Raw genomic sequence first — 26087 nt, forward strand, 5'->3', positions numbered from 1 at the left:
GTTGGACCAGTTACTGTGCCTTGCCCCCCAAAGGAAAAAAAAAAACCGGAACGCAAACGAAAAAAAAGGCGAGATGGACCAACTGCGGTCTTAGCCTGTCAGCCCAAAGGAAAAAAAAAAAAAAAAAAAACGAAAAAAAACAATCAAAACACAAAACAGCTGTTTGTTCGATTGTAAATATTTAGCAACAAGCAGTGCTGCGAGAAACATTTATTTCGACGAAAACCGAGGGGTCCCTCAAAGTTACCGTGACTTTGCTGAATCACGGGGATTTCACGGTATTCACGGAGGGACCACTTTTTGATTGGGATTTTCCACCGAGTGTCTTGTCGTGTCGTCGATATTAGTCTTAAGCCAAACATAGATCTAGGGTTTTTTCTCAAAATTTATTTTCCCTAAAAGAGCACGCAGCTAGCAACATCTAAACTTAAAAACATGTACCCTCCCTGTAAAGGCTAATGAATTGATCTCAGTTGAAAGGTTCTCCAAATCTCTGAATTGCAAATGTAACATCCTGGAGCAGAACTGTTAAATTCTAATAAAAACCAATTGAATTGAATTGAATTGAACCACAGAGAACAGATGTACATCTAGGCTCGAACTTGTGTGTAAACACTGCAGCACTCACAAAATGTGTTGCATACAATCTTGCATCAAAGAAATTAGGGTGTAAAGGATACGCTTGGCAGCGCCACCGTCGCAGCTGAGATTACTTGACTTAACAATGTAGAATGGCTCAATAATTTCCTCAGAAAAGTAATATTTTCCTCGTTTATAAACTAAATTCACTTCAGTACAATTTCACGAAAAACGAAACTATTGGCACTACGCCCCCCGGGGCATGGCCTTCCTCTAACGTGGGATTTCTGCTCCAGCGCCTCTGACGAGACAGGAGAAACCGGGACCGACGTTTTACTTCACCATCCGATAGAAGCTCAGTGGATAAGGCGGGAATCGAACCCGCGTCTCATAGCATCATCAATTGACTGCAAATAATTCAAAAATGCATTAACATTAACAAAAACATAGCAGAAAACTTGTTTAAAAGTTATTTTTTTGAACGATATCTTAAAATAGTACCTTTCCACATGTTAACTCTGATTTCGTTTTGTTTACCTTCACAGCTGATATTGTTATTTTCTTTCGCGCGTAAAATCGTACCCCTACGATGAAGGCATGTCAGACATTGGTCTGATGTCGTTCGTTCGAAATGTTTTGTGCAGTGAATGGATGGTCCAACGTTCTGCCACTGTAGGTCATCATGATTTTTGAAGTGGCGCTATCTAGGCGGATGATGCACACCCTAGCTCTTTTCAACGTATCTTGGTTTGAATTTTTACACACGTTTTTCGATGCTTTTTGTTCAGTGATGTACATCTGTTCTCTGTGATAGAACGAAAACGGTTGAGCACCACTGCAATGTTAGGGAACTCTACAAATTTTTAAACTGAAGATCGATTGACTTGATTTTTTTTTTTTTTTTTTTTGAAAAAGACAAAAAGTTCTATGTTTAAAAAATGTGACAAAGTCTTAATAATTATAAAAAGACTTAGAGCATGCTGCATGTTTTGTTCAACTTTTTACAGAAAATCTAGCAATCTTTTTACCTTTTTGAACTTTTTCATGTTGGTCAGCTGGTCGGTGTCCACGTACATCGCGGCCGGAAATTGCTGAATCAACAGCAGCTCGCAGGACATCCTGCCCACGCCTCCAAACTTTAAATTGTAGTGAATGTCCCTAAAATCAAGAAACACAAATTAATTTCTAAAATCAATATTTCTGGAGTTTTTTTTGAAAAGGTCCTATAAACAAAATTTCATTTTTTTTGCTTTTTGGGTGTTTTTAGAACCGCCTTGAGTCAGGGGTATTCAAAAACACCCAAAAAGCAAAAAATGAAAATTTTGTTGATAGGACCTTTTCAAAAAAAACTCCAGATTTGTAAGCAATTTTCACCCTCTCACCTGTGAAACCCCGAATGGTGCACACTCATGTACAGAAACGCACTGAGGCCGACCGCTTGCCTACAAAATGTTGCGACGAGTGCCACTACCAGCAGGTGCCTCATCTTGATTGTTTTACATGCAAACTATTCGCTAAAGTACGTAATTTTACAGAAAACATCAACCTAGCTAAAGTTTATCGCGACGCGAACAGAGTTGTAAACAATCCGGGCGCAAGCCGCAGTTTGTTATGACAGTTTGTGGGCCGCTGCTGCATGGCCTTGTTTGCGCCCCCCACCTCAATCAGTTCAGTACGCCACTGCCTTGTTTGATTAATCATTCTGTCAAAGCTTTTCTGAGCGAGTCATCTTCTTGTTTTTTCTCCACTAAATACGAGATTTTCTCCGGTGAATCCGCGTTCCGTCGTCGTCGGGAGGGTGGCCACCGATGTGTGTGTAAATGTTACCGAAAGCCAAGATGCCAGCGCTCGCACGGGACAGTCACGTGGTGAAGATTGCGGTGGAGTTTGAGTCCGGAATTCCGCAGCTGATTGAGTTCGACCAGCGGACCCCTTTGTCCTCGATAATCGAAGGTTTGTGTTCCTTCTGGGTGATTAATGATTCGGAATCGTACGCGTTGCGGTTTGCCGATGCTAATAATTACGTGACGGAGAAGAACCGGCACGACGTGAAGAATGGTTCCGTGCTGAAGATGGTATTTTCGCCGTCGAAAACGGCGGGGGAGATTCTGACCAAGCTGCAGGGAGGAAAGCTGGACGAGATGACTAGGGTGTTGGCCGATTTGCCGGGGCTTAGTGCGGACATTACGTTTGCGTTGGAGTTTATCAAGGAGCATGGGCTGAACTTGATTATTACGATTATTGAGGACACCGGATATCCGGTTAACATTTTGAAGATGGCCTTGTCTTCGTTTGTCAAGCTGATGGACCATGGCACGATTTCGTGGGACATTCTGCAGCCGTCGTTTATATCGCGGAACATTTCCTTCTTGAATGGGAGCTTTAACGCGGAGATTGTCCAGTCGGCACTTTCAATTTTGGAGAATATTGTCCAGAACAGCAGCAACTTTGCGCTAGTTGAAAAGGACGTGACGCTGGAGGTGTTGCTGAAGCTGCTGCAGGACGCTCCGTCGCACAACACGATCGCGCTGATCAACGCTCTCTTTATCAAGGCGGACAATGCCAAACGGCAGAACATTGCGGCCACTTTCAGCTGCAAACAGTATCGCTCCATCATCAACAGTGTCATCACGACCAACACCGGAGCGGAAATCTCCCACCAGCTGTACGTGCTGCAGACGCTGACGCTGGGCCTGCTGGAGCAACGTATGAAGACTCCGATTGATGCCCAAGATCCGGACGGCCAGGAAAAGATCAAAGAACTTCGTCGAATCGCGTTCGAAGCGGAAGGCATCGATCCGATTCCGGATGTGACGGCGCGTCGTGCCCACGGCAGCTCGTACTCGACCTACTACAAGAAGCTGGGCTTCAAATGTGACATAAATCCCGCGCAGGACTTCCTGGAGACTCCGCCGGGTGTTCTCGCGCTTGACTGTATGGTTTACTTTGCCCGTAATTACACCCAAAGCTACACCAAAGTGGTTCACGAAAACAGCTGCCGCGCCGACGAGCACGAGTGTCCCTTTGGCCGGACCAGCATCGAACTGGTCAAAGTCCTGTGCGACATCCTGCGCATCGGTGAATCTCCCTCCGAGCACGGCCAGGAGTTCCACCCGATGTTCTTCACCCACGATCACCCGTTCGAAGAGTTCTTCTGCATCTGCATCGTCGTGCTGAACAAAAGTTGGAAGGACATGCGTGCCACGACCGAAGACTTTGTCAAGGTGTTCAGCGTGGTCCGCGAGCAAATCACGCGCAGCATCACCGGACGACCCGCCTCCCTCGAGGACTTCCGCAACAAGATCAACACCTTCACCTACAACACCATCACCCAACTCCGCCAACAGGAACGAACTTCCCGCGAAGAGTGCGAATCAACCGCGTCGGCCATCGTCTCGCTCAAGGAAAAAATCACCCCGGAAATCATGTCCCTCATCAAGGAGCAACGCCTCGGCTATCTCGTCGTCGGAACGCGCTTCTCCAAGTACAACGGCGGAAAGCGCGAACGGGACAAGTACTGGTACGCCCGACTCTCCCCCAACCTCAAAGTCATCCATTACGGCGATTGCGACGAAAAGAACGTCCCCACCCTCGAGGAACTCAACAGCAAACTCCCCGTCATCGACATCCGCCAAATGCTCGTCGGAAAGGAATGCCCTCACATGAAGGAAATGCGTGCCAAAAAGTCAACCTTCCCGCTCGGATTCTCCCTGGTCACCGAGTCCAGCGACCAGCAAACGCTCGACTTTGTCGCCCCAGACGAAACCACGTTCAACTACTGGACCGACGGAATCAACGCCCTGCTCGGAGCGGCCATGGTCAGCAAGCAAAAGGACGACGACTTCGAGACGCTGCTGTCGATGGAGATCAAGCTGCGCCTGCTGGACACGGAAGGGGTGGACATCTCGAAGGATCCGCCGCCGATTCCGCCAGAGCCGGAGAATTACGACTTTTGCTTCGACAGCTAAGGTAATCGTGTGCAATTTTTAAATGTCATTTTTTTCTGTTTATTTTGAGTATTGTGGACCCCGCCACTGATGAAGCCAAAGTTTATCAAGTTTTGTGAAGAAAATATGCTTTTATCATACATTTAGATATAAAAATTTTATTTCCATTTAAGATTAAAAAATATCATTCCACTTGGTATGAAAATAATGTTCTCAAATAGACAGCAGTTGATACAAAATCTAAAGCACAAAAAAGAATCAAGTAAAATAAAAATTGTAAAAGCCGAAGAAAATTGCGTGTCAACTTTCCTCAGTGCAAAATTGTGTTTGTGTTGAAAGTGGCAACTTGCGTGCAATTTTTGCTGCAGCTTTCCGGCATTGTCAATTGTCAGGTATCGCATTGTTCTCCCTCCTCCCATGCTGCTACCCAGTCTTGACGTTCCTGCTGAAATCTAACAAAATTCTGACGAAAATTTCAACACTATATTTTAGCTGGATTTGGCAAGAAGTTGGCAGTGGTTTTGTGGGATTTTCCGTTTAAAAGCGTGTTCGAAGCTCGGAACAAACGCGATCAAGAAAATTTGCGCATTCTTTTCCAACCCCCGAGAAAAATTGATTGACTGTTCGTGTTACAGTGCTTGATAAAAAAAAAGTCGATATTTTCAAAAAAAATAAATAAATTTTCAAATAAAAAATCCATTTATTAAAATTTTTAAAATTAAAACATCAAGTTCAGAAATTCAAAAATTTTAAATTTGAGAATCCAAAATAAAATATTTTTCCAATTTTTATTTTTTTTACATTTTTATTTTGATTTTTTTCTAATTCTTCGGGTTTTTAAGTCTTAAATTCTTTATTTAATTTTCCAATTTTTTTGTTCCACTTTTTTTGAATTCTTAAATTCTTAATTTAATTATTTTTTTTGTAATATTTTTTTGTTCTTAAAAAACTATTCCTTGAAACATTATTTTATGAATTTCTTCAATTCCTAAATTTTTGAATTCCTCAATTTTTTTTCCTACTTTTGTTAGTGTCTTATTTAAAGAATTTTTTTTCAAAATGGATTAGGATGCAGCGCACAGCTTGAAGGAACTCAAAAATTTTGTTATGTACTGCAAAATAATTTAATGTACCATAATTATTCACCAATAAAACCGAATTAAATTGAAATTCTTAAATTTGATGATTCTTATATTAAATACTTATTTAAATTCTTAGATTCTTGAGTTCTCAAATCCTTAAATTATTAACTTCCTAAATTCTAAATGCCGCCAAAGCATATTTTCGAGTAATATTTTAGGTTAGAGACCCAAATTTCAGGAAAATTAAAAAAAATGTGATTCTATTTACTATTCTGAGTATAATTTTGTCTTGAAATTTTTATGTTGTGTTCCATATTTTGATTTTTAATTTAAAAATAAAAAAATATTTTTATCTTGAATTTGAAAAAAGTAAATAAAACATTCTTAGATTTTGAATCTTTTTGATTTTTGAATTTCGGAACATTGCACTTGAATATTTTGTATTGAATTATAATTATATTGAATTTCATTTTTTAATCAGAGAACAGATATTCAACTTTTTATGAATTGACCTGATATTTTTCCCAGATTTTTTTGAAACATCAGAAATTATTTTGTTGATAAATAGTGAAAATCTTGTTTAAAAAATGGCTCAATTAATAATTTATATAAAGCTTCGTTTTAAACTAACACTCTCTTCGTTCTTCCAAAAAATCGGCTCCAAAAAATAATTCAAAATATTAAATTAACTCAAACTTACGACGAGTCATGAATTTCAAAAAGTTGAGATACTCTTCAGAGTAATAGATGAGTTGTGGCACTGTCATATTCATTTCTGGAAAACTCTACATACATTTTTTCTGAAGATGGATTTTATAAATCAACTCCCATTCCATTCCATTCAACAGAAATTAATTCATAAGGAAATAATAATTTCGAAAAGTTTATGTTGTGTGATATCTTAATAAAACTGCCCTTGATTTATGCAATTTGTTAAGAAATTTTATTTCTCAAGCATTCAAGCCGACGGAATCTGCCAAACATTATGTAAAAATAGTGATTCTCTCCAAAAATACGGCTTCATTATTTCATAGGGTTGACCAAATACATCTGCTGCTGTCTATTTTTGGTTGTGTATGGGAATGGTTTGTCTGCTAGGCTAGAATGAGATTTACACAATAACAAAAAAACACGTTCTATTGTGCAATTTATCAAAGCTACGTACGCTACACACATACATATTTAGCACACACACACATGTGTGTGTGTGCGCGCATTTCGTATTTTACTATAATGATTAAGTTCAGTATTTAATATTCGTTCTATGGTAGTGACATGCTAGAGAGGGTAACGTAACAGTTGTTCTTTTGATGGATTAGCTACTTATTATTTTCAGTTTTCAACAAATATATAATCATCGTTTAACATCTATTTTAAAGAGTTCTTTTTTATCTGATAGCGCTCTAAGTTTGTGTGTAAGAATCATAACAAATCCTCTCGATCCGAATATCGACTATACTTAAACGTAAAACATTCGATGCATGCATTATTTAACTAAACTCATTAAATATGTATTGATAACAAAGCAACAAATACTGGAATGGTAGCGAACAATAGACTACGGAACACAACTGTATCGTGTAGGTATCAAAACATTTGAAAAGTATAATAAACGTATTTTATATCCAATGAAAAGTTTGCTCGTTCCTTAAAGTAGAAATTTGAAAGAACTTCATTGGGAATGAATTTTTGCGCTCTTTTTTTCGTTTCGTAAGCGTTTCTCTTGCCACTTCCGGCATCCGGTGTGTATTTCTGTGTGGGTGTGAGAGCAGGCAAAGTTCAAAGTGCGACTGGACAAAAATGGCGCTGCTTATTAGCTGCTGGTAAGCCGTTTCCGCTTCACGCTACCGTTGTGGGATCAAAGGTTCTCGTCCTGCATAAAGTCCTGCAGCTCGTCCTGGCGGTCCGGCAGGCACACGAAGAACTCGAACAGGTTTAGGATGGGACCCCGGGAGAAGGGGTTCTGATAGCGGCCGCGTTTGTCCCGCAGGTACGGGTAGCGCTTGTAGTTGAACATCTCGTTCGTGGTCAGGTTCATGCAGGCGTGGAGGATCTGCGAGTCAATTGAGTGAGTAGAGTATATGAAATTATTTGATATGTAATACATACCGAAGTACAGGTCAAGATCCATCCTAAACCGCAGAAAACGAAAGCTTCGACTAATCCCAGCACGTAAAGTAGACTGAATCCTTCGATCATAACGCAATAGCAGGCAAAGTAGATGGTAAATGAACAGTTTATCGCCACGCTCAACACAAATAGAAGGAACCACATCCGGTTTCGTAGTCCAACGCAGTTGTATATGAACGGACAGTGATGATCGAAGTAAGATACACAGCGGTTACAGATTCGGCAGTGCTTGGCCCGCAACGGACGCAGGCATCGACAGCTGTGGCAAAGTCTCGACAGGATCACGTTGCGCTTCTTCCACTTGTCAAAGTACGGAATCTGCTTGATGGCGCGGTAGTATGTATCGGAGTTTAGTGGGATGTAACCCGGATCACGACGGTTCGCAATGATCCAGCTGATCCACATGACTGCATTCCAGTAGATGAAGCAGTAGTGCGAACGACGCAGTACGTTCCAAGTTATTGGGATGCACTGGATGAAAGAGATTTTTTGTTAGAAAATATACCTATAAAGCATTGAGATGTTTTGATTACCCGAATCATATACATCGGATAGCCCCATAGCAATACGGAGAACAAAAACAAGATCAACGGTCCCTTTGAAGCTCCGGCTCCACCGAATAGCAGACTCCAGAGCTCCGAGATCGGTGGCATCCAGCGAGATTTCTTCTTGATCTCGTTATGCAACAACTTGACCACATCATTATTCCGGTGACTCTGGGCCAACATCAACGGAGTCTTGCCGTTTTTATCCCTCGGTTCCAGCTCCAAGTTTCGTTTTTCACACAAAATTTTAACGCACTGCAAGTTACCCGAAAGACAAGCTAGATGCAGCGGTGTTGATCCAAAGTTGTCCGTCTTTTGCAAATCTACTCCAGAGTACAACAGCAGACGGATCAGGTCGGCGTGACCCTTGTAAGCTGCCCAATGCAAAGCAGTGTCCCCGTTGATATCCGTCAGATGATTCTGGGCTCCCATTCCCAACAGATAGGCCGCTGTAGCAGTCCGTCCATACATGCAAGCTGTCATCAACGGAGTCAACCCCTTAAAGTCCGCCGCATTTACAGCCACTCCAGCTTGAAGCAGAACCTGCACCACCGCAGCATGACCCTTACGACAAGCCCAATGAATCGGTCTCGGACCTTGCGTTCCCAAGCATGGCAAATCCACAGGCGCGTTACGTTCAACCAGATATCGCATCATCTCCACATTTCCATCCAAGGCCGCCCAATGAGCCGGAGTGTAACCATGCTTGTCACGTGCACTCAACGCCTCCGGACCAACCTTCTCCACCAAGTTCTCCACCTCGGAAAGCTCTCCCGCCTTAATCACATCAAATATATCATCCATGCTGCTCTGGATCAGTATCTCCGTACTGTCCAACAAATTACTATCCTGCGTCGGAGTCACATCTTCGGCCGGATGCGCCGGATGCGGGTGTCCGTCGTCGTCGTTTTCCATAAAATTGCCGTGAAAGTTGCCGTTTTCCATGTTGCATGACGCCGTTAGGGGAAGGGCCCACACCAGCGTGCGGGCACTCTCCCCCGGACTCGGATGCACTCGGGACTGCGTTTTGATGGATTGTTCGCTCAGCGCCACGGTAAATCACGGAACCACGTACACGCGCGGATTTGGGGAGGAGGGGACTCAACTTCCGGACTGGGGGTTTTCAGAGAGTTGAGTTCAATTTCTTCCACAAATTGTGGGATTATCAGACTTGTTTCTGCACAATACCTTAGCCTGTTAGAAGTTTTAAAAACAATAGATATTTTATTCGATCTAATTTGCCATTTAAACTTCTAAAATTCACAAAACTCTTCTCACCACAACTAGAGCCAACTTGTCTGCTGTTGGAGAATTTTCACGAGTATCGATTTTCATTTGGGGGCTAGGATATGACAATGGACCGACCTGCGCAGTAGAAGGCGATGATCTCACGTGTTTAGAAAGTGCAGATAAAAACGAAAACCGTTTTTTGGTCCTTGTTTTTGGCTGCGTTGTGGTAAGTCCGGTTCCATTCATGACCGGTTTACGGTTTACGTTCATTGATAAATTTGGAAGATGTGGAGTACAGTAAGGATCACGATTTTGATTTCTCAAGAAATGTTTCTTATCGTTCGAAAAGAGAAATAGTTTTGAGCAGATTAGATTGGTATTTTTTTTTAAGTTTTTACCAGTCTAATCTGCTCAAAACTATTTCGCTGGGTTTCATTTATTCAACAAGTTTTAACTGATTCTGAAATATTTTCAACCTTCAGAAAAGCTATTTAGGGCCAGTTCGCTCCTCACAAGAAAAGGGATCAAGGAATAGCTTTACGAATCGCAGAACAAAAGAGAGGGAACGATTTCTTAGGGCTTTTCTTCATTTTTTATGGAAAATTGTCTATCGAGAAATTAAAAGTGAGAGTGTGTGCGTGCAACACGGAGTAAAAATTTTCGAAGTGCCCTAGAAACCTTCACAGCAACTGCACAGAAAGTTTAATTCCACGTTGCACACACTCTCACTTTTAATTTCTCAATATGGGAAAGGACTAGAATTTTCAAAAATGTGTCCGCGTGGTGCATGTATGGCCTACAAGTTGCCGGCGAGTATTCATTCATTAAAAATAAGAATTGAGTGTAGCTTGTCATTTTAATGTTAAAATTTTATTTCATGAGGCTAGTTCTGATACATTTTATTTTGTTATGATATTTTATGTATTAGGCAACCAACAAGTTAAATTCCCAAGTAAATTCCACTATGTTTGAGTCGCTCAAGTGAAAATTCACTTTTCAAATATAAATAGGAATTTTATGATTCGATTACAGAAGATTCGGATAATCGAATTTTGAGAAATTCTATTGTCAGAAAAACGGGGTTTCGTATAATGGAGTACAAACTGTAAAAAAAAATCATGGTTTTTAGATTTTTAATTTTTAATTTTTAAACTGGTAAATTTTAAAGTTTTCAAGGTTTGGATTATTTTTTTAAATTTAAGTATAACTTTGAAATTACAGAATTTTAATTTTTTTTTTGGATTTGGGACATTTTAGATTTTAGAACTGAAGAATTATAAAGTTATAAATTTTTAAACATCAGAATTTTAAAATGATAGACCTACAAAAAAATGTTATCTTCGAATTCTTGACTTTAAAATTTTTAGAATTTCTTTTTTAATTTTTAAAATTTTAGAATTTTAAAACTGTAAAGTTCTATAATTTAAGAAATTTCAAAATTTTAGAATTTTAAAATAAAAGAGTTTTAGAATATTAGTATTATTTTTTTTTAAATTTTAAAATTTTGTAATTTTAGAAATTTAGAATCCGTTTTTAAGAATTTAGAATAATACAAATACAAACTGTAGAATTTAAAATGTAAGAATTTTAGTACTTCAGATTTTTTTATTTTTCAAGTTTTGAAATTTTTGTTTCTAAGAATCAGAAATATTAGATTTTTAGATTTTTTTCTATTTTAAAATTTTGGAATTCTGAATTTTTCATCATAGAATTAAATAATCAAAAACCATGACCATTAAAAATTTTGAAACCTGAAAAAACAGTTTACAGTTTAGAATTTTTTACGTCAAAAATTTTGATTTTTGGCATTTTAGAATTATGGAAATAACTTTTCTCTCCTTATTACTAAAATATAACATCAACTATGCCCCTCGACTCGAAATATTTACACAAATAAATATTTGACTCCGTCAAAATGTGATAAATCTCGCGTCTGCGCACATTGGCTTATTTTCCTAGACATTCTGTCGGGTTGCGAAAAATCTTCAAAACACATTTTGCCGCAAACCAACACACCTCGGTTTTTAGTGAAAATTTGTAGCGGAACATTGCAGAAAATCAATCGTTGCGATTCATTTCAGTTCAGTTTGTGAGAATTTTGTGGAAAAGTTGAAAGATCGGTTAAAAAGCTTGTAAAAAGCGCACAAATATGGGCAAGAATAGCAAGGCCAATAAGGTGAGGAAAAGTGTTGTTTTCAGCCAAATAGTTATCAGTTTTGAAAGATGTACATATGAGTACTTTTTATTGTGTATTATTTATTTGTATGAAAAACCAAGTTTAAACATATTTTAAAAGAAAATCATAGATTTTAAGAGATTTTAAGTCCCCTGAAATGATGCAACTTGCAGTGCAAGTTTCAAATGGGCCACAGATATGGAACTCGCCCCCTCACCACCCATGCAGCAAAAGTTGACACCGGGCAAAAAAAGGGTAAAGGTTTCGACACCTATCCTTCTCCTCCAGAGCTGTCAAACAGCAAGACGTTTCTCTCTTTTGTAGTGTTTTTCGCAAAAATGACCGACAACGTGCCCGTCGCCGAGCTAGAAAAGTTGGATTTGAAGCAGCAAAAGGCATGAAATTGTTAAGTTTTTAATCGAAACTCGCACCAAGAACTGTCCGCCACGAGAATGCGCCTGCTGGCGGTTCTGGCCGGGTGCAACCGAGTGGCCAACGCGAGGTTTAGTTTTGGTGGTAGATTGATTGCTCTGAATCAGCAGCAGCACCAGCATCAAAGGCAACAACAACAACAACAGATCCATCGTCGTCAGCAAGTGGGAGAATTCCGGTGCCGCGAATTTGCCACACTGGTTCGTGGCCAGAACGGGGCCGAGTTGTTCCCCCCGGCTGTTTCTGTTTAGTTTGATCATGCTTTTAGCTTTTTAGAGTAGAGTGACTTTTTTGTGTTATTGAGGAAGAGACTAGATCGAAGTTTGATGCACGTCAGCAAAAGTTCGGTTCCCCTTTCACTAACCGAATCCGTTACGTCACGTTTTCTGTTTTTACTGAATGGATCTATTATCTAAAAACGATGCCCAACTGTGCTATCGTAAAACGTGTTTGAACGGCGTTCAAATGACGAAACTGTTTTGTTATCTTTTATCATTCAAAAAAATGTTTATAGGTTCTGTGCAACCACTATAACGCAATCATTCTCCGTCCACCTTCCAGGCTAGCAAGATGAAGAAGGAGAAGCAGAAGAACCAACAGGAAAAGGGTAAATCACCAACACATGATGCAATTTAAACTGCAATTTCAAACCTTCTCCCATGACTCACAGCCGCCGCAGCGGGAGAAAACTCCAAACCAGCCGCGGCCACCGCAGCAGCCACGGCAGCTCCCGCTGCCACTGGCCAGCCGGACTACATCGACCATCGCATCAAGATGTACGACGAGCTGAAGGCCCAATATCTGGACGAGCTGTCGAAGAAGCCCAAGACGCCCATCACCGTAACGCTGCCGGACGGCAAGGAGGTGCAGGCCACCAGCTGGGAAAGCACCCCGTACGATGTGGCCAAGGGCATTAGCCAGGGCCTGGCCGATAATACGGTGATTGCGCGCGTCAACAACGAGCTGTGGGATTTGGACCGGCCGCTGGAGGGTAACTGCAAGCTGCAGCTGCTCAAGTTTGACGATCCGGAGGCGCAGGCCGTGTTTTGGCACAGCTCAGCGCACATTCTGGGCGAGGCGATGGAGAAGGTGAGTTGTTGGATACTTTTACAAATAGCATTCTGGTACTTGAAGTTCACGTCTGTGTTTGGGAAGGAACTTAATTTCGAAATGGTGGTGAAGAAGTTGAAGTTGCGAAACTCTCCGACCTGGAGAGACATTTGGCGAGCGTGAAATCTAAGACTCGGCAGATAAATCTGCTTTCAAGACATCCAGGCAACATCCAGGACCTACGGAGGATTAAGGCACTGTACGGGTTTTTGTGACGTGGCGATTCTACACAAATAATTCGACCGACGCAGATAAATGCCACCCGTGTTAACAATTCGGATACGGCTCAAGAAACTGCAATCTCTAACCTCGGGGCGTAAAGTGCGGTCAATTACAAGCTCTAAGTGAGCTGATGATTACGTACATCTACAACGGATAAGCTGTCTTGTGCGACGAATTTGTGTTGTAGATGTTCCTTCTCTTGCCAAAATACGGCGTTTGACGTTTATTCGCGCGGTCTTAGCATGCAATGTGTTTTGATGAAATGGATCAAATATATTAGATTTGCTTTTTTGAATGCGACTGAAAATACAATAATTTTGAAAATTCAGAATTGCGTTATAATGCTAAACCTCAACACGAATAATCTAAATTACAGAAATAAGGACGGATTTAGCTTTTCTTTTGCTCAGAATGAGCTCCCAAAATTTAGTTTTGAAATTTTTTATTTTGAAATTTTGAATTTTTTATTTTGATTTTATTTATTCTAAATTAATTAAAATTTTCAAATTTCTAATTTTTTTATTTCTACAGTTGTTTCAAAAGGTCCTATCAGCTTTTTTGTTTCATATATTTAAATAGGACCTTATAAAAAAGTCTAGATTTTTAAAAATATTGAATTTCAAAATTTTAGAATTTTTAGGAATTGAAGTTTTTTTTTTTTAAATAAGAATTTTAAGAATTAATGAAATCAGGAAATTTGAGGATTAAAAGATGTGTAAATTTAAAAAAAAAAACAAACCGTCAACTTTTTGAAATTTAAAATGCGCTACATTTATTGACCTCGTTTCTTCCAATCTCCGCTTTAGCTTTACCAGTTGTATAGCAAGAGAACAACAACTAAGAGTGATAAACTGTTAACTGGGGCGTTTAGGGACATATACTGCTGTTCTACGCATAATTGTCCCATGTAATTTTTGGTCAATTCTGACTTTTTGTCATTTTTAGTTTTAGTTTGACGTTTACTTTTCAAAAAACACATAAAATCTGTTTGTCCCATCATTATACTTCTACGCGTAATTGTCTCACAAAGTATTTTCTTTCGCGAAATTACCAGTTTTACGAAGTATTATGTCTCGTTTACTTAATGTATAGCAAGAGGATTACAAATTAGAGTGATAAACTGCTAACTGCGATGATTAGGGACTTATGGGGTGAATAGGGACCCACGGGACAATTATGCGTAGAAATACAAAAAAACGGTCGAAACATTTCAATCACGTATTTCTCATTTGCACTTTTTTGAACATGGGACAATTATGCTTACAACGGCAGTATAGTGTGAACATGAAACCCCGGGACAATTATGCGTAGAAACACCGAAATCGGTCGAAAAATTTCAATCACGTTTTTCTTGGTTGTGTTTCTTTGAAAATAGGACAATCATGCGTGGAACGGCAATTTAACCCTCTCTCGCCCATGGTTACTCCAGAGCACCAAAACTTTGAACTCAAATATCTCGGAACTGACAAAACTTTTCATGGTGCTTTAAGTTGCAGGTGTACATGTAGAATGTATACTAACATCTCCCAATTCCATTTCACCAAATTTGGTTAAGCACAAGCAAAGTTACAGTGCGAAATGTAAACAAAAATGGGCCAATTTTTGGGAAATAAATAAGACCTGTTTTTGAAAGCCCGTGAAAATTACCAAAAATAAAATTTTATGAAACAAAAAATGTTTTGCTATCATTTGAACCTTGGACAAGAACCCCTGTGATTAACATTGTGAGTTTGGACCGGTTTTGAGTGTTTTTCAACCTTTTTCATTTGGTGCACCAGAGCACCACCTAGGCCAGGGGTGACCAAAGTATGGCCCGCGGGCCAAACGTGGCCCGCAGGGTGATTTTTTGTGGCCCGCGGACCCTTTTTGAATGATCATGTGAAATGGCCCGTTGACCACTTGTGAAGTGATTTTATACATTTTCGAAATTCAGGTTTATTTCAAACTTTTTTAAGCTCGTCTTTTTTTATTTTTTTATGAATAATAATATTAATATTAATTATTAATATTTTGATCCCCATTTTACTACACAAATACTTTGATAAAAAAATCTTAATAGTTAAAACAATGTAATCCGTTTCTATGTAAGTGAAACTAGTAAATATCGTCAAAACTTTTATCAAACAATTTTAGAAAAATTTATACAACGTTCAAATTTAACTTAGGTAGAAATCTGTAATAATTTCAAAAATATAAGTATTTCATATTCCAATTTGAAAATCATGATGACCCTTTTTATGAACTGACCTTAAAACTTACTTTGCACTTAGAAACCTTCCCTCGAGAATCGAACTGATTATCCTGATTATTCTCTACAGGCAGTTGGCTACACTGAAATAAAAAAACGTAAAAAATTCCTAAATTCTAGGAATTTTGCATCCTTTTCTTATTAAGTAATCCAAAAAACACAATTACTAAATAAGGAAAAGAGCCAAAATTCCTAGAATTTAGGAATTTGGTACTATTTTTTTATTTCAGTGTAACGAATCTGATTTACTACCATCTGATGAAGGCGGACAAAATGTTGAAATCGGATTAATAAGGCTGTTGCAAATATTTTACAAAGATTTGTCGACCAACTCGTCCCTTCCCCCTTATCATTAAATATTGACTCGAATAATTGGGGGCAAACATTACTTTATTCAAAAAAAAAAAAAAAAACTTCAAAATATCAATGAAATTTAAAGTACAATTGCTGAAATTTATTAAAAATCCATTCCTCTGCGTTTAGAATCACTTTGAGCATTATTTGGAATTTTAATGAATTTCCGATGAACTGTTAGACTGAAAGAGTTTTTTTTTTCTAAAATGTTGTTCTCGGCGTATATTACATTAAAAAAAACCTAAAACAGCTCGAATAATTTTCTAACATTGTTTCCCTTGAACAGTTGAAATTCTGGCTCTCAACGATTATTTACGACGAGAGCTGAAAAAATCTAATTTTGCACCGAGTTCTATGCAACATTTTTTTGCGATTCCGAAAATGCATTTTTTTTAAATAACCTATTTTGTAAATTTGGCCCGCAGCCTCATCTGAGCTTCAAATTTGGCCCGGATTCAAAAAACTTTGAGCACCCCTGACCTAGGCATATGAGCAACTAAATATTCAGGAGCACTGTTTTCTAAATTACAGAAAAAGGTTATTTTTATCAAAACAAAAGTTTATAAACGTTTTGACTATTCATAAACAAGACAAAACATTGTTATTAGATCGATGGTTTTATTATTTTCTTAATTTTTTATGATAATGGTTGTTTTGTGGGTTTTGAATGAACCAATCAAAGAAACCTGAAAATGCAGAGATTTTTGAATTTGTAATTCATACTTCAGAAATATGGTCTTACAGCAAAGAATAAGTAGTTTTTAACACATTTCGAAGCATTTTCAAAACACTGAACCAATAGATTTGAAGAAAACTAGATTTTTTGATTTAAAACATGTTGCTCATCTTCCTGATGGTGCTCTTCTAGTGCACCACTTCCAATTCAACTTTTTTGCACCAATTCGATGTTTGTGGGTCAAAGTAAAGTATTTCCTGCATTATTGTACCAAAATTTAGCCATTTACTATTTTTACGATAAGCAAACAGCTTTGGGCGTTAGAGGGTTAATACAGTACAGACTCGATTATCCGAAGGTCTTGTTAAAATTTTACTTCGGGTTATCAAAACTTCGGATAATCGAATCCCGGATTTTTTTTTGTCTTATTTTTGATTGTTGAGCTTAATAATTACGCGTTAACTACTCTAAAGTGATTTAGAATTTTCAAATCCATGATGGGGCATGGAGCATTTTGCAATTTAATAGGCAAACAATTATTAAATTTGACTAAAATGGGGTCGCAGAATTCGAAGTAAAAAGTATAAAATATAAAAAATACGAGAAAAAATTTTTTCTTCGTGATTCGATTGTACGAAGTCCCACAAAAACCTTCGGATAATCGAAACTGGACTGTACTTGAAATAATTGAAATATTTCCTCTCTTCAAAAATGACTAATAAATGAATTTTATTTTTCTTTTAAATTGTTGATCAAAAACCCATCTAACACATTTCAATTATCGGTAGATTTGATTATCCGAAGCGCATTTTTTTCGAGTATTCCTCTTTCAACAATTGATTTTTATTGGTTTTTCAAAATATCATGAGCTATGTCCAACGCTTTCTACAAATACCCAAATCGCACCAAATCCTTAATCAACCCCTTCATCCGCTCGCAGTACATCGCGTTCGCCAGTTCGGTCTTGCTGAATATAACCGACGACTTGCCCTCCTCCCCGGCTTGCAGTTCCTTTTGGGCCTTCTCCATCTTCTCCCCTACGTCTGGCATTTCATCGTTCGGCGTGCAGATCATCGGCAGGACCAGGAAACTAATCAGCAGACCGAACCGTCCGAACCGCTTCAGTTGGTCGTCCAAAGCTGCGCGAGGGAACTGCTTGTCCGGGTCTCCGCCGAGTCGACGGAGGTGGTCTCCAAGCGATTGGTAGTAAATGTCCAGGAGTTGGTTGTAGTACTTGGCACGCATCGCTTCGTCCGTGCTGACACAGATGAAGTACATTAGGTCGTAGATGGGGGAGGTGTAGCGGCAGAGTTGCCAGTCGAGCAGGCGGATCTCGTTCGGGATTAGTGAGTCGTTGGTATAGCTGTACATTACGTTGTTGATCCAGCAATCTCCGTGGCCAATGACGGCGTACTGGTTGGCCTCCTCGCTCTTGGCGTCTGCGATGTACAGATCGGTTACAACCCCACGGATTGGTTGCATTTTGGACCTGGACTCGGCATCGTCATCGTCCAGAGTTCCAATGGCGCGTTCGCAGTTGGCGTTGAACATCTTCTTCATGTGTTGACCTGGTTCGTGCTCGATCAGCTTCGCGAACGGATCCTTCAAGTGGGTGAACCGCTCGAACACTTCCGGCTGTTGTTCCTTCAAGGCGAACGAGATCGCGTGCAGCTTTCCCAGCCGGATCATCATCAGTCGGGTGTGCTCAAAGTCAACTGCTTCCAGCTTGTTCCACATCCGGAAACCCTTCTCGCGTAGATCTTCCATGATGACCACGCCTTCCAGCTTGCCAACGTCACAGTACGCGTAGTAACACTTGGGCGCGTTCCAGAACCCTTCCGGATCACTCTCGCCGACTCCCTTCTCCTTTTGGAACTTGTACAGCATGGGAAGCACCTCCGTGTAAGCCTGAACCTCCCGGTGGAACAGTCCGATCGAGTACCGCTTCCGAATCTCGTGCTCCGGAAGCGTCTTGCACAACACCAGCAGATCATCGCGACCCGCCTCTCGAATAAACACCTTGAACAGGTCACCAATGAAGCCATCTCCTTTCTGGGAACCATCCTCAAACTCGAACCGGCAACCGCCGTCGGTGAATCCCTGCTCACCCGCAACCTTCTTCAGCCCCTCCTGAATGTACTCGGGAAGCTTCGCAAACACTTGGTTGGCCATCGCGTTCAAACTCTTGGACTGGACTATTTCGAAACTCGCCGACGCGGTGCATTTTTATTCGCACCCGAATTTTCAATCAGCTCAATCACCCTCCCCTGTTGGCCGATAAGATTATTCGGTAGAAACAGGTGTGTTGTCTTCCCCCGATTCGCATTGTCCTCTGTGTTGATAAGGGGGTGGTTGGTTGGTGGGATGATATCGGATGCACTCGGCGGTGGCGGTCGCCGCACGCGAGTTCGCGACGTGCGGACTGTTTTGATTGATAACGGACGGGTACGATGACCAAGCCAAATAAGATGTGGGGTTTTGCATAAATCTACGTTTGTTCCAGATTTGAATTTCTTTTTTTTAGATAATAATAACTTTCTTTGTTTTCTTTGTTCTTTGCAGCGCTACGGTGGACATCTCTGTTACGGACCACCGATCGAGAACGGATTCTACTACGATATGTGGCTGGAGGGAGCTGGTGTAAGTACAACCATTTTTATAATATGAAGACTCAAACGTTAAAAAAATCAATGGTTCAAAAAATTTATAAAATCATAAATTACCAAAATGTTTGAACATTATAAAATTAAATCCTTAGCTTAAAAAAATAAAGAAATCTCAATATCTTAAAACAATATCTGGAAGAAAACAATCATTAGAAAAAAAAAACTTCGAGTGTGACTGACAAAGTTCTGCAAAAGGTAGTAAACAAACAGCTGATCGACTACCTAGAAGAGCACACACTGCTGTCGGCGCACCAATACGGCTTTAGATCACGATCCAACACTCAAACTGCCTTGTTTGATGTAGTTGTGGAAATCCAAACACACTGCGACCGTAAAGAGAAGGTATCAGCTGTTTTTCTGGACTTGAGCAAAGCCTTCGACACCTGCGACAAGAGGGTTTTACTACGTCGTCTTAGTGAGCTCGGAGTAATTGGGGAATCTCTCCAATGGTTCGCCAGTTTTCTGGATCGCCGGCAGCAGTACGTGAGTGATGATGGTGTTGACAGCGAGCTACAAGTCGTCGATTACGGTGTCGTTCAAGGAAGCATCATCGGCCCCACCATGTTCAACTGCTACGTAAACAACTTGAAGGACCTGCAGCTCAATGGAACTCTCTTCATGTACGCCGATGATATTGTGTTGGTGTACGCTGCCACTACTACCGAAGAACTCCAAGGCAAGATGAATGAGGACCTAGTTCAGTTGCACTGCTGGATGAATGAACACAAATTAACGGTAAATATTCAAAAAACCAAATACATGTTGTTCAATGAATCAAGCAGGATACGGTGGACGCTAAGCTACGGCGATGAAAGCATTGAACGGGTCGACTACTTCAAGTACCTGGGTGTCTGGCTGGACAGTGACCTGAAATGGGAGTACCAGATCGAGAAGCTGAACAGCAAGTTATCTCAGGTTGCCGGGATCTTCAAGAAGATCTCGCCCGTGGTTCCAGACCAAACCAAGAAGATGCTGTACTTCTCACTGTTTCACAGCCACATGGTCTACGGGATTGCAGTTTGGGGAGCAGCTGGCAGCTCAACGGTCAGTCAACTACAAACTACACAGAACAAGGCGATCAAGAACCTATTTGGCTACCGTCGTCGTACAGCTACTGCATTCATCCACACACGCAACCAGCTCCTCACCGTCGGTAGCACGTACTCGGCGGTCGTATGTAACCACATACACAAGGTCCTGCACGGCGGCATCCATACCAACACTGTGCTGGGCCGAGGTGTGGACAGACACGGGCACTTCACCAGAGGAAGGGGAAATCTTACTGCTAGCCGGATCAACACAACGACTTTTGGGCAGAATTCAGCACTCTACAAGGCAACAATGCTGTACAACGCTCTTCCCGAGGACATCAAAGGACTTCCAACTTCTCAATTCAAAAAAGAACTAAAAAACAAACTATTTGAAGAACAATTTTAGACTGTTGTGAAAAGTTTCTTCTCTTAAATTTCTATAGTTTTTTGTCTCTCTGTTAATTGTTAGTTTTTATTTGCACTTATTTAATGCTTGTAAACAAAATGTAAAGCAAAACAAACTAGTCAGTCACTACGAGCCGTTGGCTCATTGGCAAATAAACGATTAATAATAATAATAATAATAATAAGCTTATTTGACCAATATTTAAAATGTAAAATACTCAAAATTTTAAAAATAAAAAGAACGTTTGCAGTTTTAAAAAAATCTCAAATACAAAAATGCATTGTACATCCGTACATTTGATTTGCAATCATCAGTTTTAAAAAAATTAATGATGTGAAGAAAAAAAATATGAAAAAATACTTTCTGCGGAAAATTTAAATTATTTTTGAATAAACATTAAACTCGAAGGAATCCATTGATTTCAGCTGATTGCACTTAGCTGAATATAAAGTTTTTGGCCTTTGATTTTTCGAACCGATTTTGAAAGGGCTTCATCCATAAAGTACGTCACGCTAGAATCAGCCAAAATTTACCCCTGCCTTTGTCACGCTTTTCCTATACTTATAACACGTAATGTCACACTTGTTCAGAACCCCCCCCCCCCCCCCCCTCCCCCCAGAGCGTGACATACTTTATGGATGAAGCCAAGGGGGTGGCAAAAAAATTGAAAAATAAAAAAAAATCCTAAATTTAAAAATTCAAAGAACCTCCAAAACATAAAAATTAAAGTATACAATATATTTAAAATATTAAAAAAAAACTTATTATTAAATATACTTGAAATACTCAATTTTCAAATCCTATTAAAAAAAGTTATATATTTATTCTAAATACTTCAAATACTAAAAATGCTCATAGTGTTCAAAAGACTCAAAATACTTAATTAATAAAAGATTGAAAAAAAAAAAATAATAATATCAACATTATTCGATCGTAATTCCTCGTTTTTACACTGACAAATTAAGATGATGAGCGAGCGAAATTTAAAATAATCTATAAAGGTTTTAAAAGTCCAAGACAATTGAGTCCTAAAATTAAGCCTAAAGGAGCTATTACACTACCGCAAACAAACAAACAAACTCGTACTTTTTCGTGTTTGACAGTTTGCCAAACTCTCTAACAAGGCAAAATGTATGCAGGCTGACGTTTGTACAAACAAATCCAGGCAAACTGGCAAACTGTGAAAAATTGCAAGTTTGTTTGTTTGTTTGTCGTAGTGTAATAGCTCCTTAAATTTGTTGTTCACAACAATAAAGCTTTTTTTTCTGAGTAGAATGACCTTAGTCCGACCGCAAAGGATTTAAAATGGATTTTTAAATCAATCAATTAAAATCAAAAAAATAACGTCGCGACCCTTCTTGACAGAAAAGGTCCTACTTGACAGCTCGTCCCAAGAGGACTATACTGCCCACCATTGAAAAAAACGACTAATATCCACTTTTGGCAAACTCTTATGGGAAATTGCCTTGACGGAGATTTTGTGTTGATCCATCGAAAAATGTTGTCTAGTTTTTTTTTTTGCATATAAATAAAATAAGTGATCAGAAATGGTTTTTAATCGTGTTTTTTAACCGCTGTTCATAAAAATTTACGAAGGGCTTTAGGCCCCTATTGATATTTTTAATATTTTAAAAGACAAAAATATAAAAGAATCAAAACATACAGAAATTGATGTTTGAATTTGTTGAATTGTTAAATATTTGAAATAGATTCTGTGGATTCAGAACTATATTGTTTTTTGAACATTCATGCTCTAACTCAATCAAATTCAACGAATAATTTTTGCGGTTAACTTTACGCAGTTGGCCTGGCCGTTTAGCAAAGAAGGATGCTTCAGGAAGGATTGCTGCGCCAAGGTTAGATTAGATTAGATTTTTGAATATTTAAAATATATGAAAAGTCTTGGACTTTTGAAGCTTTTATAGATTTTTATGAATTCCAAAAAATATAAGAAGAGTCAAATACAGTCCAGACTCGATTATCCGAAGCCTCGAGTATCCGAAGGTTTGTATGGGACTTCGGATAATCGAATCACAATAAAAAAAATCGTTTTTTTTTTCTTTTTCTTGTTGTAAACGTCAAATTCGAGTTCTGCGACCCCATTTTTGTCAAATTTGAATAGCTGATTGCTTATTAATAAATAAATTCGATTATCCGAAGTGAAATTTTTCCGAGGCCTTCGGATAATCGAGTCTGGACTGTATTTAACAAAAAAAAAATTCGCTTAGAAAAAATAAAAATAATTTGACGGTCACAAAAAATGTCTTTGTTCAAAATGTAAAAAAGCTAAAAAAATGCAACAACAGTTAAAACAAAAATAATCTAATCTAATCTAGCAAAAATGAAAGAGGCCAGCTCTACTATGTTCTGTTTACCGAAGAGAGGATTCTGAGAACGGATCACATTTCTCAGAATCTTCAGGGGAGGAAGGATGCGTGGACATACCGTACCAAACGCTCCGGTTTAGCAAAAACAGTTAAAACAAAATTAATAAAAAAAAAACTGAGGAGGAAAATTCTAAAATTTAAAAAAAATCAGCGTTAAGTCAGTCGTTAAGTTCAAAACAAAAAGAGGAAAAAAATTAAGAATTAAAAAAAATCAAAACCTATTTTAAATTACAAAATTTTAACAAACAAAATTGCCATAGCCTGGCAGAAGTCATGAAGCAGTTTTCTATTTAATGAGATAAAACAAATCTCATAAACCAACAGTAAGAAAAATTACCGCACAATTGGGTCCAAAAATTAAGCTTAAATAACTGGCATTATTGCTCAAAACGATAAGCTTGTTCTCTGATCACAAAAGGCAATAAATGGCTCAAAATGAATTTTATAATCAATTTTGGAAAAAAATATCTTTAGTTTTCGTGACAAAAAGTTTTTTACTTGACAGCTCGTTTTAAGGGGGCAATAGTTGATCCATCGTATTTTTTTTTATTTTCATTTAAAAATGGCTTTTTAGCGTTTTTTTTTAACGTTGTAAATAAATGTCAACATGGGGACTCTATTAGAAAAAGTTAACAGCTATGTAGTGACTCATACATTTTTCAACTCCCCCTTCCAGATTTCCAACTCGGACTACGGTGCCCTCGAGACCGACGTCAAGAAGATCGTCAAGGAGAAGCAACCGTTCGAGCGGCTCGAGATGAAAAAGTCCGACCTGCTCAAGATGTTCGAGTACAACGAATTCAAGTGTCGCATCCTGAACGAGAAGGTGACCACGGAAACGACCACGGTGTACCGCTGCGGACCGTTGATCGATTTGTGCCGTGGACCGCACGTCCGTCACACCGGCAAGGTCAAGGCACTGAAGGTGGTCAAGAACTCTTCTACCTACTGGGAGGGCAAGGCCGACGCCGAGACGCTGCAGCGCGTGTACGGAATCTCGTTCCCCGATCCGAAGCAGCTCAAGGAGTGGGAAAAGATCCAGGAGGAGGCGGCCAAGCGTGACCATAGGAAGTTGGGCAAGGAGCAGGAACTGTTCTTCTTCCACGAGTTGTCGCCGGGTTCGTGCTTCTTCCAGCCGAAGGGAGCTCACATCTACAACACGTTGATGAACTTTATCCGTGCGGAGTACCGCAAGCGTGGCTTCCAGGAGGTCATTTCGCCGAACATCTACAACGCCAAGCTGTGGCAAACATCCGGCCATTGGCAGCATTACGCCGAGAATATGTTCTCGTTCGAGAGTGAGAAGGAAACGTTTGCGCTGAAGCCGATGAACTGTCCGGGTCATTGTTTGATCTTTGACCATCGGAATCGCTCGTGGCGCGAGTTGCCACTGCGCATGGCCGACTTTGGTGTGCTGCACCGTAACGAGCTATCCGGAGCGCTGACCGGGTTGACCCGTGTCCGTCGCTTCCAGCAGGACGATGCCCACATCTTCTGCATGCCCGAGCAGATCCGTGAGGAAATTACCGGCTGTTTGGACTTTTTGAAGCACGTCTACGGAGTGTTTGGATTCACGTTTAACCTAGTGCTGTCGACCCGCCCGGAGAAGTACCTGGGAGAAATTGAAGTTTGGAACGACGCTGAGAAGGCGCTTGCGGAATCGCTGGACAAGTTTGGTGAACCGTGGAAGGAGAACCCCGGCGATGGCGCTTTCTACGGCCCCAAGATCGACATCACCATCATGGATGCCCTGAAGCGTGCCCATCAGTGCGCCACCATCCAGTTGGACTTCCAGCTGCCGATCCGTTTCAATCTGAACTACATCGACGACAACGGTGAGAAGAAGCGACCGGTTATCGTGCATCGCGCCATTCTCGGTTCGGTGGAGCGCATGATCGCCATCCTGACGGAGAACTACGCCGGCAAGTGGCCCTTCTGGCTGTCTCCGCGCCAGATCATGGTCGTGCCGGTTGGGCCAGCGTACGACGAGTACGCCGACAAGGTGCGCCTGCGGCTGCACGACGCCGGCTTCATGGCCGAAGCCGACCTGGACGCGGGCGATACGATGAACAAGAAGATCCGTAACGCCCAGCTGGCGCAGTTTAACTTTATTCTTGGTAAGTATGGAAAAATCTCAAAATACTTCAGATTCTAACAAAAAGCTGCTTGCTTTTTCAGTGGTCGGCGAGAAGGAACGCAGCTCGGAGACGGTAAATGTGCGCACCCGGGACAACAAGGTTCACGGCGAGGTGTCGGTGGAGGAGCTGCTTGTGAAGCTTCGCCGTCAGGCGGATGAGTTTATCAAGAATGAGGATCAGTTCTAAGCTCAGAAAAAGACATTTGGGTGGGATCGCCGCGGCGCGCATTTAAGTTATGATGGCAGAAAGTATGTAATACCCGTGCTACAATTGTTTGAGATGTGGGAAGTTTAGAATGCTGGTAATTGTATCTGTAACCCTAAACATTTTCATTTTACATTAAAATTATTAAAATACTTTCTTCTTGAATTGAAATAAAGTTTCCAAGAGCTAATATTTAGTCTTTTTCTAGTTTTGTAATTGAAGAATATCACAATCACAAGCCATTATCTGCGAAATCGCTCTGTAAGAAACCATTTTGCATCATTCATATAATTTTCCATACAAATTTGACAGCTGTCCATACAAAAATGATATAAGAAAATTCAAAAATCTGTATCTTTTGAAGGAATTTTTTGATCGATTTGGTGTCTTCGGCAAAGTTGTAGGTATGGATACGGACTACACTGGAAAAAAATTATACACTAATATTTTTTTGGTGATTTTTAATGTCACTTTTGTCACTAAAACTTGATTTACAAAAAAAAACTATTTTTTTCTGACATGTT

General features: G+C 39.9%; 4 protein-coding genes across 7 annotated transcripts; 2 read left to right on the forward strand and 2 right to left on the reverse strand.

Annotated features, from left to right (window-relative positions):
* The first annotated feature begins 2277 nt into the window (after positions 1 to 2277).
* LOC120417623 (engulfment and cell motility protein 1-like) lies at positions 2278 to 4547 on the forward strand. The gene has a single exon (XM_052707314.1). The coding sequence runs from the start codon at positions 2400 to 2402 to the stop codon at positions 4545 to 4547; it is 2148 nt and encodes a 715-aa protein (XP_052563274.1). The 5' UTR covers positions 2278 to 2399.
* A 1563-nt stretch (positions 4548 to 6110) lies between these two features.
* Positions 6111 to 9687, reverse strand: LOC120417635 (uncharacterized). 2 transcript variants are annotated; one of them, XM_039579758.2, is made up of 4 exons: positions 9562 to 9687; positions 8272 to 9477; positions 7718 to 8209; positions 6111 to 7661 (listed from the first exon to the last, which is right to left on the reverse strand). In XM_039579758.2, exons 2-4 carry the CDS (start codon positions 9226 to 9228, stop codon positions 7467 to 7469), a joined length of 1644 nt encoding a protein of 547 aa, XP_039435692.1. In that variant the 5' UTR covers positions 9229 to 9477; positions 9562 to 9687; the 3' UTR covers positions 6111 to 7466. The 2 variants fall into 2 exon arrangements, with proteins under 2 accessions (XP_039435692.1, XP_039435684.1); XM_039579750.2 differs by having other exon boundaries at positions 8272 to 9600.
* Positions 9688 to 11566: 1879 nt separating this feature from the next.
* On the forward strand, positions 11567 to 25757 carry LOC120417603 (threonine--tRNA ligase 1, cytoplasmic-like). Of its 3 annotated transcripts, none has more exons than XM_039579730.2 (6): positions 11567 to 11689; positions 12683 to 12728; positions 12792 to 13210; positions 19294 to 19371; positions 23898 to 25338; positions 25400 to 25757. In XM_039579730.2, exons 1-6 carry the CDS (start codon positions 11663 to 11665, stop codon positions 25543 to 25545), a joined length of 2157 nt encoding a protein of 718 aa, XP_039435664.1. In that variant the 5' UTR covers positions 11567 to 11662; the 3' UTR covers positions 25546 to 25757. The 3 variants fall into 3 exon arrangements, with proteins under 3 accessions (XP_039435664.1, XP_039435648.1, XP_039435656.1); XM_039579714.1 differs by lacking the exon at positions 11567 to 11689 and adding an exon at positions 11971 to 12084; XM_039579722.2 differs by lacking the exon at positions 11567 to 11689 and adding an exon at positions 12015 to 12321.
* LOC120417671 (uncharacterized) lies at positions 17582 to 18985 on the reverse strand. The gene has a single exon (XM_039579804.2). The coding sequence runs from the start codon at positions 18901 to 18903 to the stop codon at positions 17617 to 17619; it is 1287 nt and encodes a 428-aa protein (XP_039435738.1). The 5' UTR covers positions 18904 to 18985; the 3' UTR covers positions 17582 to 17616.
* Positions 25758 to 26087: the final 330 nt, after the last annotated feature.

Source organism: Culex pipiens, chromosome 2 (assembly GCF_016801865.2).
Source record: "Culex pipiens pallens isolate TS chromosome 2, TS_CPP_V2, whole genome shotgun sequence".
NCBI classification, from domain to species: Eukaryota; Metazoa; Arthropoda; class Insecta; order Diptera; family Culicidae; genus Culex; species Culex pipiens.